We start from the raw sequence: 14,562 nt of genomic DNA, 5'->3' as shown, positions 1-14,562 counted from the left end.
CAGCGCTCTGAAAGTCACCCTGCATAAACGAGCCTAATGTGACCGGGGGTGACAAACCTGAGGAAGTTTGCAGGATTTCGCTCAGCTCCGAAAATCTGATATGTAAAAAAAAATTTTTTTTAAATCTGAGCGCAGGAAGAGAGAGAGGGAGAGAGAGGGCAGCTGGATTCAAAGTGACTTTTGAAGTGACAGTCGACCCAAACACGAGAAGACAGACATCCTGCGTGTGAATGTGCCAGCGTGTCCGCGTCTGCCCGAGCATCCAACGAGGAGGACCGAGACCGAGAGGGAGAGCAGCACCAGCAGTCTGTCAAGGCTCCTCTCCTTCCAAGTTTGGCATTTCCAGCGGGCTTCACGGGGGGACTTCCGATCTGAAGCTGCGATGGAGCTTCGGAAAAGCAATGGACCTGTATTGGTTGGAGTTTACCTGTGGGCGACGTTTTACTATCAAGGTGGGTTACCGTCTCCTATTCAGGCCACGTTTGTTAAAATGCTCGTGTTTCCCTGTTGTTTCGCCCGAGAGGCAATGTCTCTGAGAGGTGAGAGCTGCTGTCGCTCATACCAGATGTGGCCACATCTGGCATGAGAGAGATCTATACCCAAGGGGTATCCTGTGGGATTTTATGGTGGATGGTTTTGTCATTGTTTTTTAGTCAAAAGTAATTCCTACATAGATTACTCTTTGCATTGTTTATTTTTTTCGTCGTTCTTCATTGAATTTAATTCTATAGGTTTCCACAGCTTAATTGTTGGGAAACAAATGTCATATATTAAGTTTATGGATCAGTGTGCTTAAAAACCAGTGAGTCCCCCTTGTTTCCCCGCAACGTCTGCCTCTCAATATGGAGGAAGTCCCGCAGGTGCGTAGAGTTCATGAGGTCTGTCGTTATAATCTGCAGCTGCAGACACTGATAATCTGATTCAAAATGCTTTACCACAGGCTACATCATAAAACTAGCTTTATTGTCATTGCACAGACAGTAACAAATTGTCAAATAGAAATAAACAGTCCATATTTAACCACACACAAAACTGAGCATTATAAGACACTGAATGCTTTGGTGTGTCTGATATAACTTGAAATAATGAAGAAGAAAAAATCTTGAAAATAAGGACAATGAAGGTTGTTGAGGTGATGGGGGGGAGGAGCAATTATTTAGACGTTTCTAAGGCTAAACTATGAAGAGGCTAATCTTTCACCTTGCTGTCCTGATCTTGATGCAGCCCAGTTAGGTCATTAGATGCAGCATTGGAAAAAACTTCAAGGAATCTAACATGTCTGACACAAAAGTGACAGTCTGGATTTTAGGTGAAAATGAAATTAGAGTTTTTAAATGTTGCTTGTATGCTGTTTTATTTCATTTGAATACTGAGAAAAACCAACTCTAAAACACTTCAATAAAAGTGGAATCCTCAAAAAGTTTTGAGTTTTGGTTCACTTGCTCATACAAAATTAAAATGAAATCACTCTGAAGTAGAGATGTGTGGATCAGAGTTTCGTGATTTTGACTGACTTACAGCTTTGGAGCGGTTCTTTGGCTGACTTAATATGCTATATTAAACAATGAAATATTGCTTTGCTTTTGCTGGGGGTTTTTTTGGATATATTTGTTTCACCCCTGTAAATCTGATCTAAAACCGCCACTGGTGGGGTTTACATGAATGGTAGTTCATCCTGTGTGTCCCTGTGTTGCCCTACGATGGACTGGCGACCTGTCCAGGCTGTACCCCACCTCTTGCCCGATGACTGCTGGAGAAATGGCCCTGGTTGTATTAGTGGGTATTTAGAATGACATGTGAGTAAATTCAACATAAAAAAGACTTTGTTTTTTGTTTTAGATTATCGTTCAGAAAGATTTAATGCTATCTTCAAAATGATGTAGTTAGGACACCCTCTGTATCGTTCAGCGGTCCTGAGGCCTGGGCATACAACTCAGCAAAACACTTATCCACAATGTTGATTAGGAAACTCTTACTAAGTATATTTGTAACTATTTCAAGTATTATGCAAAACAGCATGTAATCGAGACAAAGCTAAGATTGCCTAATCATCCATGTTTGCTGAGTATTAATTCCAGTGTTGAATAGTTCTCATCGGCTTCAGAGAAATGCACAACTAAACATATTGTTAGGCAATAAACCCTCTGGAGTTATTTACGTGACTTGAAAGTGTTGGGGATTTTGCTACAGCTATAATTAAAATATTTTATCATAAATTGGGAGTCTAAAGGGGATCAAGAGGTCAAAAAATTTAAATGCATAATTGTGCTCCCTGTCATATTCTGGACTGACATTGATTTTTCAAAGCACATTTCACAAAACGGCATGCTTTCATTCAGTATTAAAACTTGACCAAGTCTCCTCTATGTGCAGATTGCTTGAGGCTGATCAGTATTCAGCCTGTCTTTGTAGAAGGGGATTCCCCCTGAGCAGAACCTTTAATTTTGACTGTCCTGAAATGAAATAGAATGTCTTCAAAAGGCTGCTGCACAGACTTCCTTTGTGCACATCTTGAAAGAAGTAGCATTAAAGATTATGTAGTAATAATCCAATGAAAAACTTAGCTTAACCATTCCAGCCTCTTTTTTTAATCAGATCAAATAATTTAACTTTCAAGAGACAGATAAAACTGGACTGTCAGTCTGCAATTGCCAGACTTAAATTTTAATTATTCTTGTCAGACATTCAGCTAATGTCTTTCTGCCCACAGATTGTTTTTCAGTTGCTCATGCCTGCTGATCCCAGTTGGTGTTGTGTTGCAAGTGTATTTACTGTTTTAAACTTACTACAGTCTGTAAACTGACCTGCCTTTTGGGATCCATTAAATATTCACTCTACAAAAGTCCGTCTTTGGCTTACTGGTATAAAGTGGCCACTTTTGTTTATTTTTTGTTTTTGCTTGAAGCTACAAGCTGTTGGAGTTCCCTCCTGGTCATTGAAAGCTTTATGCTGATCTGGTAAAATGGGGGAAAAAACTGATATGTTATAAAAATGTTATGACTTTGCTTCAGGGGAATAAAGATTTTAACTTTTTTTAATTTTATTTTTTTACAGCTGCTCTATGTTGATGTAAAAGCTTTTCCAAAATGCATCTCGTGAAGAGAGGGTATAGTTTTGAAAAGTGAGCAAATCAAGATCACCATACTGGTGTTGATACAGTTCAGTGTACCAAAACCAGTGGTGTACTTATTAAGTACAATGTTTGTGTATCTGTACTTTACTTAAGTAGATTAAATCTTGGATGCTTTCGACTTTTACTCCACTACATTTTACAGTAAGTATCGGTACTTTCAACTTCACTACATTTCTGCAAAACTGTTGCGTTACACGTTACATCCAAGTCATATTGCGCTTTTGTTTTCTTTTTTTCAGCACAATGTGAGGTTCGGGGACTTAACGTGGCGCTGTAAAATCCAAGTAATGCCCCATTCATTCCTCTCTCAGCAGGAACTCAGTCTGCCACAAGTCACTCTGAAACAGCAAGCAGTGCTGCTTTCTCATGGTATATCTGGAGGTTGCTCACCTGGGTTAGAAACTAGTCATACGCTAAATAAATAAACACTGAGGAATCCTAAATGTATAGGAAAACAGCAAAAAATAATCAGGAATCTAAACAGTAGCAGAGCGTATGAGTCAAACAGAGACGTAGAACACAAATGACTCCTTAGCGGGTGATTGGGCCTGGGGAATGCTTTGTGGCATGTCGAGAAGTATAGAACGTAATGGATTGTTATGAAAGGCTGTGTGGCCAAGAAGAAATAAATCTATATATATTTTTTTACATCACACGTGTGCAATGTATCATGTTAGGTATAATAACTGTCTCATCACAAAGATCTTTAATAGGGTCTTTTGAGTATGAAACTCCAAGGTCATGAAAACATCTCATGTGTGCATGACATGAGGATGCTATAGCAAAATCTAAAAAGCAAGTCCATTTAGAATCAGCCATTTTAAAAGTCAACTTTGACATGTTTGTGTTCATTGCAGCTATGAACAACTGTCACACGTCAAAAAACATACAAAGACATGCTCTGGTCATTCGATGATGATCTAGCATTTAAATTTTGGGCCAGTCAAAAACATATGTTCCAATACAGGTGAATTTGTTGCATCATGATCATGTCTGGTGGTAACGTAGAGATACATCAGATACACTCCCTGTCATCTGGGACTTGTGACAAGAAATTCAGATGAGAGCTTTTTCCTTAAAATGCATAATTTGGCATAGTTTCTCTCTCATAAAGCATTCAGCCTAAATCCAGTTTTGAAAGCTCATTTATTGACTGTAATAGTGAAAAAATAAAAATAAATAAATCAGAGAAGCTAAAAAAACATTGAACCCACAGTTTACATGTGGAGTTTTAATTCAGGTACTATTCCTTGTTACTGTTTCTTAAAATTGCCTTCCAGTTTCTAAAGCTACAGCAGGGTTTTTAGATGTGATACAGTAGATTGCCGTTTTTTTTTCTTTAGAAACAAACACTGACAGTGTACTAAGGCCATGTGAAAAGAAGAACAGGTAAGAAAGAAAACAACTGTGATTGTCACTGTGACAAACAGAATGGGAACAGCGGGAATGCCAAGAGTGTAAATAATTATTTGTTTGCAGGATGTACCATGAAGAGTGAAAGACTCATATTAAATGCATTTTTTTTGTTTTACTTGCAGTACAGTTGCACTGTAGGCAGACCTCTTTTATGCAAATCTGCCATTCTCCTACAACATCTCAAAGTTCTGCTTTTACCATGTAGGCATCAGACAAGCCATGTGTTCAAAGTGAAGAATGTATTTTAGATTTATCTCAAGATTCTACTATTTTGAAATATTCTTAAATGCAAAATGAATCCAATCCAGCTGACACATCTTCCCTAGCAGCCCTGTGGTAAACTTTCTAGTTGTTGTCAGGAAACTGGATGTGTGAAGTGGATGTGTCGTCTTAAGCCTCATTTTGAAAGAGGAAGAGTTAAGTGGTGGGATTTAGAAGCAGCTTGCTTCCAGATGATTGCTACTGGCGTTAATGATGCACAGCGATTGTGGTTGAATAACGAACACTGAGATCTCACATTTGCTCTCAGTCTCAACATCATGCCTAGCGTTGCAACGTGAAGAAGCAATGTGTCCCGAAAACAAGCATTAAACCTTTGCAGGTCAGTGATTGCATTGTTTAGTGAAAGGCATGTCTAAAATCCCCATTGAATAAACTCATAAAAAAGGATTCTTGTGGGCGTGCTGTGGTGGCGTAGGTGCCGTAGCGTGACCCACGTTTGGAGGCCTTGAGTCCTCGACACGGCCGTCGTGGGTTCAATTCACGGGCTTGTCAACATTTACCACATGTCTTCCCCCTTTCCTGTCAGCCTACTTTCAAATAAGGGACACTAGAGCCCACAAGAGACCCCCTGGAGGGGAGGGAGAGAAAAAAAAGGATTCTTGCTTCATAAAATTATCATGGAAAACACTTATTTGCTTTTTGAGCAGCATGTCTGCCCGTTTAATGTTTCTACTACAAAAGTTTTTGATGGTCTTGTTTTTGTTTTTTTTTTGGAATTAAATAATGTGCACAATTTAGATTTTTCCAAAACTAACTGCACTAATTATTTGGCGTAATTTGCAAAAGTAAACCTTGCCACCCATCACTCTCTTGTAGCAGCAACTCAGTATTTGCACTTAATCAGAAAAAAATACAAAACCAATTTCCCTTAATGTGATAATCCTGAAAAAAAAAATAATACAGAGTTGAATAATTATTCCACTTTGAAGTTGAAGACTGTACAGTATATGTTGCCTGCCCCTTAGATGTGTGTACTTTTTGCCACTGCATCCTGACAGAACTGTCTGCTACTCAGAACGTCTTTTCTTGGTTCACTCCACTCCAGTGCTTCTCCGTAATTCTGTTGACTTACATGCTTTCCTATTATGCAGATTTCCTTTCAAACCCAGATTCAGGGATACACAATCTGACACTTGCCAAAACCTTCGCACACAAATGCGCAGGGGGCATCTTTCTTTATTTTTGCTTCATTAGCTAATAATGCCAGCCACACAGTTTCGTGGCCACACAGATATATTGGTTGTCACTTGGTAATTGGTAAAATATGTTGGGACAAGAGCTAATTTGGATTGGGGTCAGTGGGAAGACGAGGGCTGAGACCTTTTCATTTGCAGCTAAAATGTGAGTCTGAGGGCTGAAACATTTAAGAAGATAAATGAATGTTCTCCTGATAGCAGGCCTGAAGTGGATTGTGGTAAAAGTAACTTCATTTCAATTTTATGGGATTTCTTTTTAAAGGCAATGTGTTTTTTTTCCCAGTTGGAATGTCTTAATGTCAAAGCAGAGACAATACTATTACATAGAATAGAAGAATAGAATAGAAAGATCCATGGAGAAATTCACATGAACAATCAGCAAGTTAAAGATATGCATAAGCACGCATATTCACACAGAGGTTAACAACTTAAAAATACAAGGGTCTGTACAGTAAGGTCAAATTAACATCCGTTATTGAAAATAGCATATTTAAATTAAAAGAAATGTCAAAAATAGCAGCAAGCTATTTTCAAGATGTGAACAAAAGGTTCAAATAGCAGGGCTAATATAAGCTGCAAACAACAGCAATGTTATAGACACTTAGTTTGTCAGGAGTAGTGATGGTTATAGAGTAACTCTGCTTTGTGCAGCTAGGATGCAGCAGTCGGTCACTGTTCACCAACAGGTTTAAGTTGGTGAATGTTTATTCCATTAAACATTTTATGGTTACTTTGAGGTGTTTAAACAGTCTTTTGAAAATATGCAAACAATTTAAGTAACATGGTGCCAAAGAGAATTTATGCTCATTCATGAATAACTGAGTTTGCCTTGCAAAGGGAATACAGTGTAACGTTCATTCCTGGTACAGATGCATGGGTTGTTTATTTTGTGAACAATATTCTTTTGAGATCTAATGAATATAAAGGAGATTCAGTGAAACTACAACTAACAAATTAAAGTTTAGTGAGTTTATAATGGGCACATTGCAATATGCTTTCTTTGATTTAATTTGTTCTTCTGTTGAGGGTTAGTTTTGCAGAAACAATGTCAGAAATACAAACAAGCAGGCAGATTGAATTGCATACAGTAAATTAATATGTTTGATGTTTTTATAAAGGATGTGGATAATTTGACATGAACGTTGACATTTATTTTTTTGTCTCTTTTCACAGTTGTTATCCAACTCTCCATGGTTATCACCTCTTTTCTATTTGGGTTTATATGCTTTTCATCTGTGCTGCTAGTTATATATGATCAGCTTTCTTTGTAAAGAGACCCTAAGTTTTAAACAAGGGTTTCTAATGCAGCAGACATCTTTAGTGTTTGTTTGAATTACTAAAACATGACAAGTAAGGACGATTGTGAGATTTGTGTTGGTGTTTTTCACCTTGCTTCTTGTTTTGCACTATAAACCACTGGTACCCTTTACCTTCTAATAGTTCTCTCTTCTAAATCGGTTCCCTGCCAGATGTCCTGCAGTAACTGTCCATCTGTCCCATCCAGCTTGTCACTGTGGCGTGTACCAGAGGAAACTGTACCACGAACTGATGCTAAACTACAACCGTCTGGAGAGACCAGTCCAAAACGACTCTGCCCCTATTCTTGTGGAACTTGGCCTGACATTGCTACAGATTATTGACGTGGTGAGTGTTTGTTAAATACAATTTATATTTTAGGTAAATGCAAAATAATATTTTAACCAGCATATTTAAAGCTAGGAAACAATCGATTGCTCTGTGAAACCCGTTCCAACGACTGTACTCCTGTTCTCCAGTGTTGGAATTTGTTATGAAAAGAATCTGTCATGATGGACATTTTTGGAATTAAAAAAAAAGTTAACATTTATTATTTTTATACCAAGTTTTTATTTCCTCCACTGATTAAAACTGCCACAACTTTAGCAAAATGAAATATTGGACACTAGTGAGTCTCACACAGCCTAATGAGGTAATAGAGTTTTTTCTTCGTCTTGACTTTCACATTATTAGGTGCTTCCATAAAAATACCATACCTCTCATTTCCTGTGTCCTACATTCCTTTTCCTGGAACACCATTAAATATAAAAGGAATCACATTGCCCAATCTTTTTCATGTCAAGCTTGCAGCTCTGACAAAGACCTAACTGTAGTTTAGATAGCTGCTCTGTCATCCGTTATGTTTTATTCCATCAGTGCTCAGCTGCTCTTCATTATGTTTTTCCTCCTGTTCTCCATACCTTCCACCTCACAGGACAACAGGACAACCTCCTGCTGCTTAGACCCACCACTCCGACAGAGCACTCAACCAAAGGGAAATAAAAAAAAACAACAATCTGACACACTGTCACATCCTTGACCCAGCCCTGTCATAAGACATTTTTTCATGCATGCTGTATAATAGAAAGTGGCATATGCCAACTTGCAATATATATATTGCACTATTAATGCCAACTCACAACCTCTTAAGCAACATTTTAGCTAATTGTTACAGTGCTGTAAAATAACAAACTGGAAACAAAAACTAATTAAGTGAGACGAAAGATGTTTCCCCTTACAGTTATCATATTATGTAGCTACTTTGCCTCATTTTACTGTCAGAGATTGTTATTTTATAGTAGCACTTGTCACAAGCCACGTTTTACATATTTGCCATGTGTTCATATATTAAGCACATATAGAAAATGGAAGGATGTTTGTGTTCCTTGTTATTAGCTGTGCGGTTTGATGGTACAATACATAATAGATAAGCTGGAAAAAACCAAATGAATTAATGCTTCCTGGGCAGTAGTGAATAATGTAAATCTGGGAGTTCTTGTGGGTTTGTTTGTGTGGGATGTGGTCTCTGATTTCTCCATCTGCTCCCGTGTTATTCTGTAACCATAAAACTGGGTCAGGTTACGGCCAACAGATGGAGTCCAACACCAAAAATGATAACAAAAGCCCAGACAGACACACACAGATTTGTCACTACGCAATGTCAGCAAAGAATTAACTCCAAATATAAATCAAGTTGAATTTTGTTTAATAGTTTTCCTATATGTTGAACATTTGAGCATTTAATTCGCCATTTGAGTTATAGGTAAACATAAACACAAGCGCAGAAAAACTTCAATATCCCAGTGCAATCTTTCTTTGTATATCTAAGCAAACCTCTCTGAGTGTTTCACAGTGTACCGATTTTCATATTTCCAAAGAGAGCAAAAAAAGCCATGAAACAAGATGACAGGGAAGGGATAAGAAAAAATACCGTTGAGGAGTTTTTGTTTGAGAGATTTTTATCGCAGTCAAATAAAACAAAATGCGTTCAGCGGGTTGAGCCGGCTGCATTCGACTGTTTTTCATCATGGGTAAAATATTATGTGAACAAATTACATGCAGTGCTGCTGTGACCTACTAGACATTACATACATAACATGCACTCAAATCACTTTTAGTAACTTTTAAGTGTTTTTGCTCTTGAATATTTTTCAAACAGCACCAGGATGACTTATTTCTGTTCTCATCTTTAATCCAGCTTCCTGAATCTTACCTCCAGTCTTCCCAGACTGTTAGCTTTAGTGGTCTGGGATTTTCTGCTTTCATGACAAAAAAACAGAAACCTTACCACTGTACTCTCTTGCTGAACTCTCTGTAAGTCACCCGTGTATAAAATGCTTTCTTTTGGTCATTTCATAATGTGTAATTTCACTCCAATTGCTGCATTGCTCAAATGGGCGTACACATGGCATTGCATTAAATAAGCTGGAGTGCATTATTGTCATTCAGAGAACACATCAGCTCTGACTCATCTGGGATGCAGCTTTAACTTCACAGCCAGTTATTCTCACGAATTATGTTTACCAACCTTGCAGAGTTTTTTTTTTCTTTTTGGTTTCTCTCTCCCCGTAGCATATATTCATTTACTATCTGTTTACAGCCAGTTCTACTTCCAGCTGACAATCCTATCTGTCTTCTCTTGTCCCCCTCTAGGATGAAAAGAACCAAGTGTTGATCACAAACGCATGGCTACAACTGGTATGTCTCTTTGCTAAGTAAATGCTGGGTGATCAGTATTTCATTTACATTTTAGTTCAAAATTATTTATGCCTTTTGCGGGTTTAGACGTAAAATTATTTTCATTCAACCAAGATGTTTGTTTGTGTTTTAGAGGATGAAGGGATCAGGAAAACCTCTCTGCATCACTGGCAGCTCATGTGATGCAGAGCTGCTTCGTAGGTTCATAAGCATTATGGAAGCAGCCTTATTGTTTCAGGCGTTTCATCCTTGAAACTCTAGATGGTCCAACAATCAAGGTAGCACGGGTTGCGTCAGGGTAAATAATCATCTTTTACTTTTAAGGTGAAAGTAAAAGTGCAGATAAACAACACATCAGGCAGAGGCGGCGGAAAACAAAGCAGGAGCTGTAGCTCCAAGTCGTTCAAACTAATCTGTAGTCTGGAACTGTACAGGAACAGCAATTGGGAACTTCTTATTCACAACTTCACAAATATTTCATAGTTGATTGGGGGGGTCAGCAGTCCACACTTCACCTTTTGTTGAAACTGGACAAAAAAAATCTGTATTTCTCTTTTTATTGTACTTGTAGGTGAAAGCTAATGGGCAAACCGCAGTCGTACTAATCCCACCAGTTTTTGACCTCTGAACCCAGAATGAACAAATGTCTTGAGATTCTTTACAGAAATCAATTCGAAAGCAAAACAATAATTTTGACATCAGATAAAACAGAACAAAAGGGTAAAAGCAAAATAAAGCTGTTTATCCTGTCATATTTCTGCTTAACTGACTTTGTGGGTTGAATGCTGATAAGTTTGGGCACCAAGTTTCCACCTGGATTATGAGTATTGATGTGAAAAAGATGGGGTGATTCTCATTGAATAATAAAGGAAAAGCTATTTGGCAGGTAGAAGCAGAGCAGAGTTCAGTTTGCTTTACGCAGAAGATAATTTTACAAATTTTCCACAGTCATATTGGAAACACATTCCAGCATGTCGAACATATTAGAATGTATTTAACATTTTCCAGTATCAAACATACTGCATGTACTGCAACACAAATGCCACAAATTTTCTTTTCACAAGAGTACACTTTCTTAAGAGAGCTTTGTTTTTGAAAAGCTGATCAAAAGACAATTACAAATATTAGTATCTGATGCAGCAGGTACTTAAAACAAGTTATTGAGATCCCACTGATGGGCTAATCTGGTGTAAAAAATAAAAATAAAAACAAACGAAAAGAACAACTTGTAAAATCCAGTCCAGGTTAGCAGCAAGCATGGAATTGAATCATAAACTATTCTTGTGAGGAAAAATTATCATATCTGCCCTCTTAGGCAGAATGCTCAAGCATTCTAGATGGATATTGTCTCCTGCAGTAGAGAACACGCGTGCGCTGGGTGTAGAAGAAGCCTGAACACATAAATATGAAAAAGCAAGATCTGACAGCAAGGGATAAGTCTTTTGATGGTTCCACCAGTATGCGGCGAGGTCTTCAGATATGATGGCTGACGGAACTGCTTGATACATCTTCAGCTCTCCTTTGACACTAAATGCTTTTCTTCAGTAAAAACCTCCTTCACTATTGTCTTTCTGGACAATTTGTAGGTTGGCAGTTTCTTAAAAAAACACAATTTCTTCAGTATTAAAATAAAAAAGGGAAAATGTCCATTATAGACATTTTCATTATTAAGATTGAGAATCTATATAATCTTAAGTATAATGCTCTTAGGGTCTTTTCACGCCTGATTCTGACTCTACAATCTGAATATTACAGCTAATATTAGCACGCATTATAAGAAAACAATTTTCTAATTTGCTGCATCCAATTTTGATTAACCTGTTACTTCTAGTCTCAGTTTCATGTTTTCAACTCATTTTCGTCTCATTTTTACAGCTGAAGTTCAGACATTCCCATGTGCAGTTAGTGATCACTTTGAAAACAAAAAATCCCTGTCCCTTTAAAAAGTATTTAACCAAACGTCCTACACACAGGACATTGGGTTTAACTTTTGCATGGAGGAACTTAGCTACTATAGAGTTTATTTTAAAATAAAATAACTAAAAATATGCAGAAAAAAATATTTACTACATTGTGTAGTAAGGAAAAATGTTACATTGGTAGAACCAGGTATGTAGAACGCCTTTACATCCTTATCTTTATTATTACAGCAGAGCCAGTCAGAACAGCCCATTAGAGATGATACAGTCAAGGTTGAGTTGGCTGCTGACTTCCTTACAGGTTATGAATGTATCAATTATTCAGGAAGCCACATCTTTAATACATCATCTACTTTGGTGCAGTAGCTTATGAGGTCTTTGCAGATGCAGCAGGATTGTAAGGAGACTTGAGAAATGGATTATGCAGCCGGAGACAATCAGTCAGATAGTTGGATGGAAAAGAGGCACGCTTAAATTAACTGCATCCTGAATGATATGAGGATTCTTATGAAACATGAGTGATCGACAGAGATTACATTACATATCTTGACGTGAAAATTTGTAATCTGATTAGCTTTCGTTCATATCTGTGCTCTACTTTTCTCTCCTCCTCTAGCGAATGATAAAGATAACTGCAGATATGATGCATATCATGCACTGGAGAAAAATTAGGGAATTATTTTAGTGATAATGTGTTGTGTTTTAATGGCAAATACCAAGTGATGCTTAATTGTCAAGTGAATGAAAAATGCTGCATAGTTTATATTATTATTTTTTTTTACATATAAAAATCTGAAAAATGTTTTGTGCATTTGTATTCAGTCTGTTTTGCCCTTTTAACCCTAAATAAAATCCAGTGCAAGGAACTGTTTTCAGAAGAATTCTGATTAGAAAACAAAATGATGTTTTCTGAAGGCCTCAGAGGGTTTCTTAAGAGAATGTTAAAGAGTAAACAACATTACAGACTTCCAAAAAATTTAGAAAATAGAATTTAGAGCAGGATTAGGTTATAAACACATTTCAGCACCTTACAGAGGACTAATAAGTTCTGTATCAGGCAATGGAAAGAGTATGGCACAACTGCAAACCTATCAATACATGTTGTCCTACTTTAAGAAACAGGTTGCTGAAGGAGAAAGCTAATCAAAGAAAAAACCAAAAGGTCCATGGTTACTTGTGAGGAGAAACCATGGGGTACCTGATACCTTAACTCGAGTGGGGGAATTTATTTACTCCACAGTTATGAGCTATACACAAATCTAATCTGTATGGAAGCATGGCAGTGCGCGCAGGATAAGCTGAATTGATGTTCTCTGTGTTTTTCCAGCTAACGCGCTGAACACACCATAACAACCATGAACATTGACAGTGATAACACCGTAGACCAGGCATGCATTTTCCTTCTGCAAGATTCAAGGCAACACTGGAACCAAACTTGTTAGAGGCTGCAAAAGATCTTAGTTTAGGACTGAGGTGTACCTTAAAGCATGACAACAATCCTAAATATACAGACATAATGATGAGTACATGTTTTAGATCCAAGTTATGTGTGTTATAATGGTCTAGATGTAAAGATAAGATAAGATTTATTTATCATCAGCAGATTACAATGAGATTGAGACCGTGCTTAACTCGAGTTAAAGTGCAGGTTATATACTTGTGAGGATATATATATATATATTGCATCACCAATCAAATTCCACTCACATGCATTTTCTGATGGTGAACAGAGATACAGAAAACAGAAACACACATTTCTGTGCCCATATTGATTCCCGGAATCTGTTTTCTGCTGGTTTGTGTTGAAGAGGCTCAACGGTGAAAGCATACTAAGACAAGAAAAACAGGAAGACGCTCACATCACCCAAAAGACAAGAAGCAATCAGTGCCATATATGGAATTATTTTCACAGCTTTAGCTGCTGCTTCCGTTGGATTTCCAATTTGTTCCGTTTGTATCTTGTGCTTTAAAACAACTTGATAGTAATCATAGATTTTCAGAGCAATTATCACACTGTTTTAACTATGGTTGTCTCAAGTTACTGATGCCTACTAAAATTCCTGTTACATAACTCCAAAACTATTCTTAGACGGATGCTGCGTTGCATTGCGGATAATGTCCACCTCCCTGACCAAAGAGCTGAAGGTTAACTGCTTTGTTGTGCTTTCCCAGCCAAGCAACGTGAAAAGAAACATCAAACATTTCAAGGTTTGGTGATGGCAAGTGTGGTAATTAAGTCATTAGCCTCCTCAGTGGAGACATATGTCAGCAGACATGAATTAAATGTTTCAGAAAAGAACAGAGTTTTTATTACTGGGAAAAACATTTGCCCACTAATACAAGACAAAATCTTACTAAATGGAGGGGAAGAATACTATTTGCATGCATGCATGATTACATCAATTGCGAGCTAAGCAGATGTGCACCATATGCAGTGGCCATTTTAAATATGGGGCTTTGGTTATTCCACGGAGAAGGGGCCCTAAAGGTTTAACATGTGCCTATATCCATCTGTCCAACTCTTCTACAAGAACATAACAGCAAAACATGCTTAAAGGCTAAAACACACAGCATTCATATAACTACAGATGACAGATTAACTTGTTACTTGTCATAAATATTT

The 14,562-nt window shown here is 37.5% G+C and overlaps 1 protein-coding gene across 1 annotated transcript in view; it reads left to right on the top strand.

Annotated features, from left to right (window-relative positions):
- The window catches only part of LOC122829882 (neuronal acetylcholine receptor subunit alpha-7-like), a 34,933-nt gene continuing 20,371 nt past the window's right edge, over window positions 1-14,562 (top strand). The window contains exons 1-3 of the mRNA XM_044114780.1: window positions 1-452; window positions 7,532-7,671; window positions 9,976-10,020. Coding sequence (XP_043970715.1) covers window positions 383-452; window positions 7,532-7,671; window positions 9,976-10,020 — 255 coding nt within the window. The 5' untranslated portion in view covers window positions 1-382. The remainder of the gene's footprint in view (window positions 453-7,531; window positions 7,672-9,975; window positions 10,021-14,562) is intronic.

The sequence above is a fragment of the Gambusia affinis genome, linkage group LG04, assembly GCF_019740435.1.
Source record: "Gambusia affinis linkage group LG04, SWU_Gaff_1.0, whole genome shotgun sequence".
NCBI lineage: Eukaryota > Metazoa > Chordata > Actinopteri > Cyprinodontiformes > Poeciliidae > Gambusia > Gambusia affinis.
The sequence above is the reverse complement of the archived record's forward strand: the minus strand, read 5'-3'. Positions and strand labels throughout refer to the sequence as shown.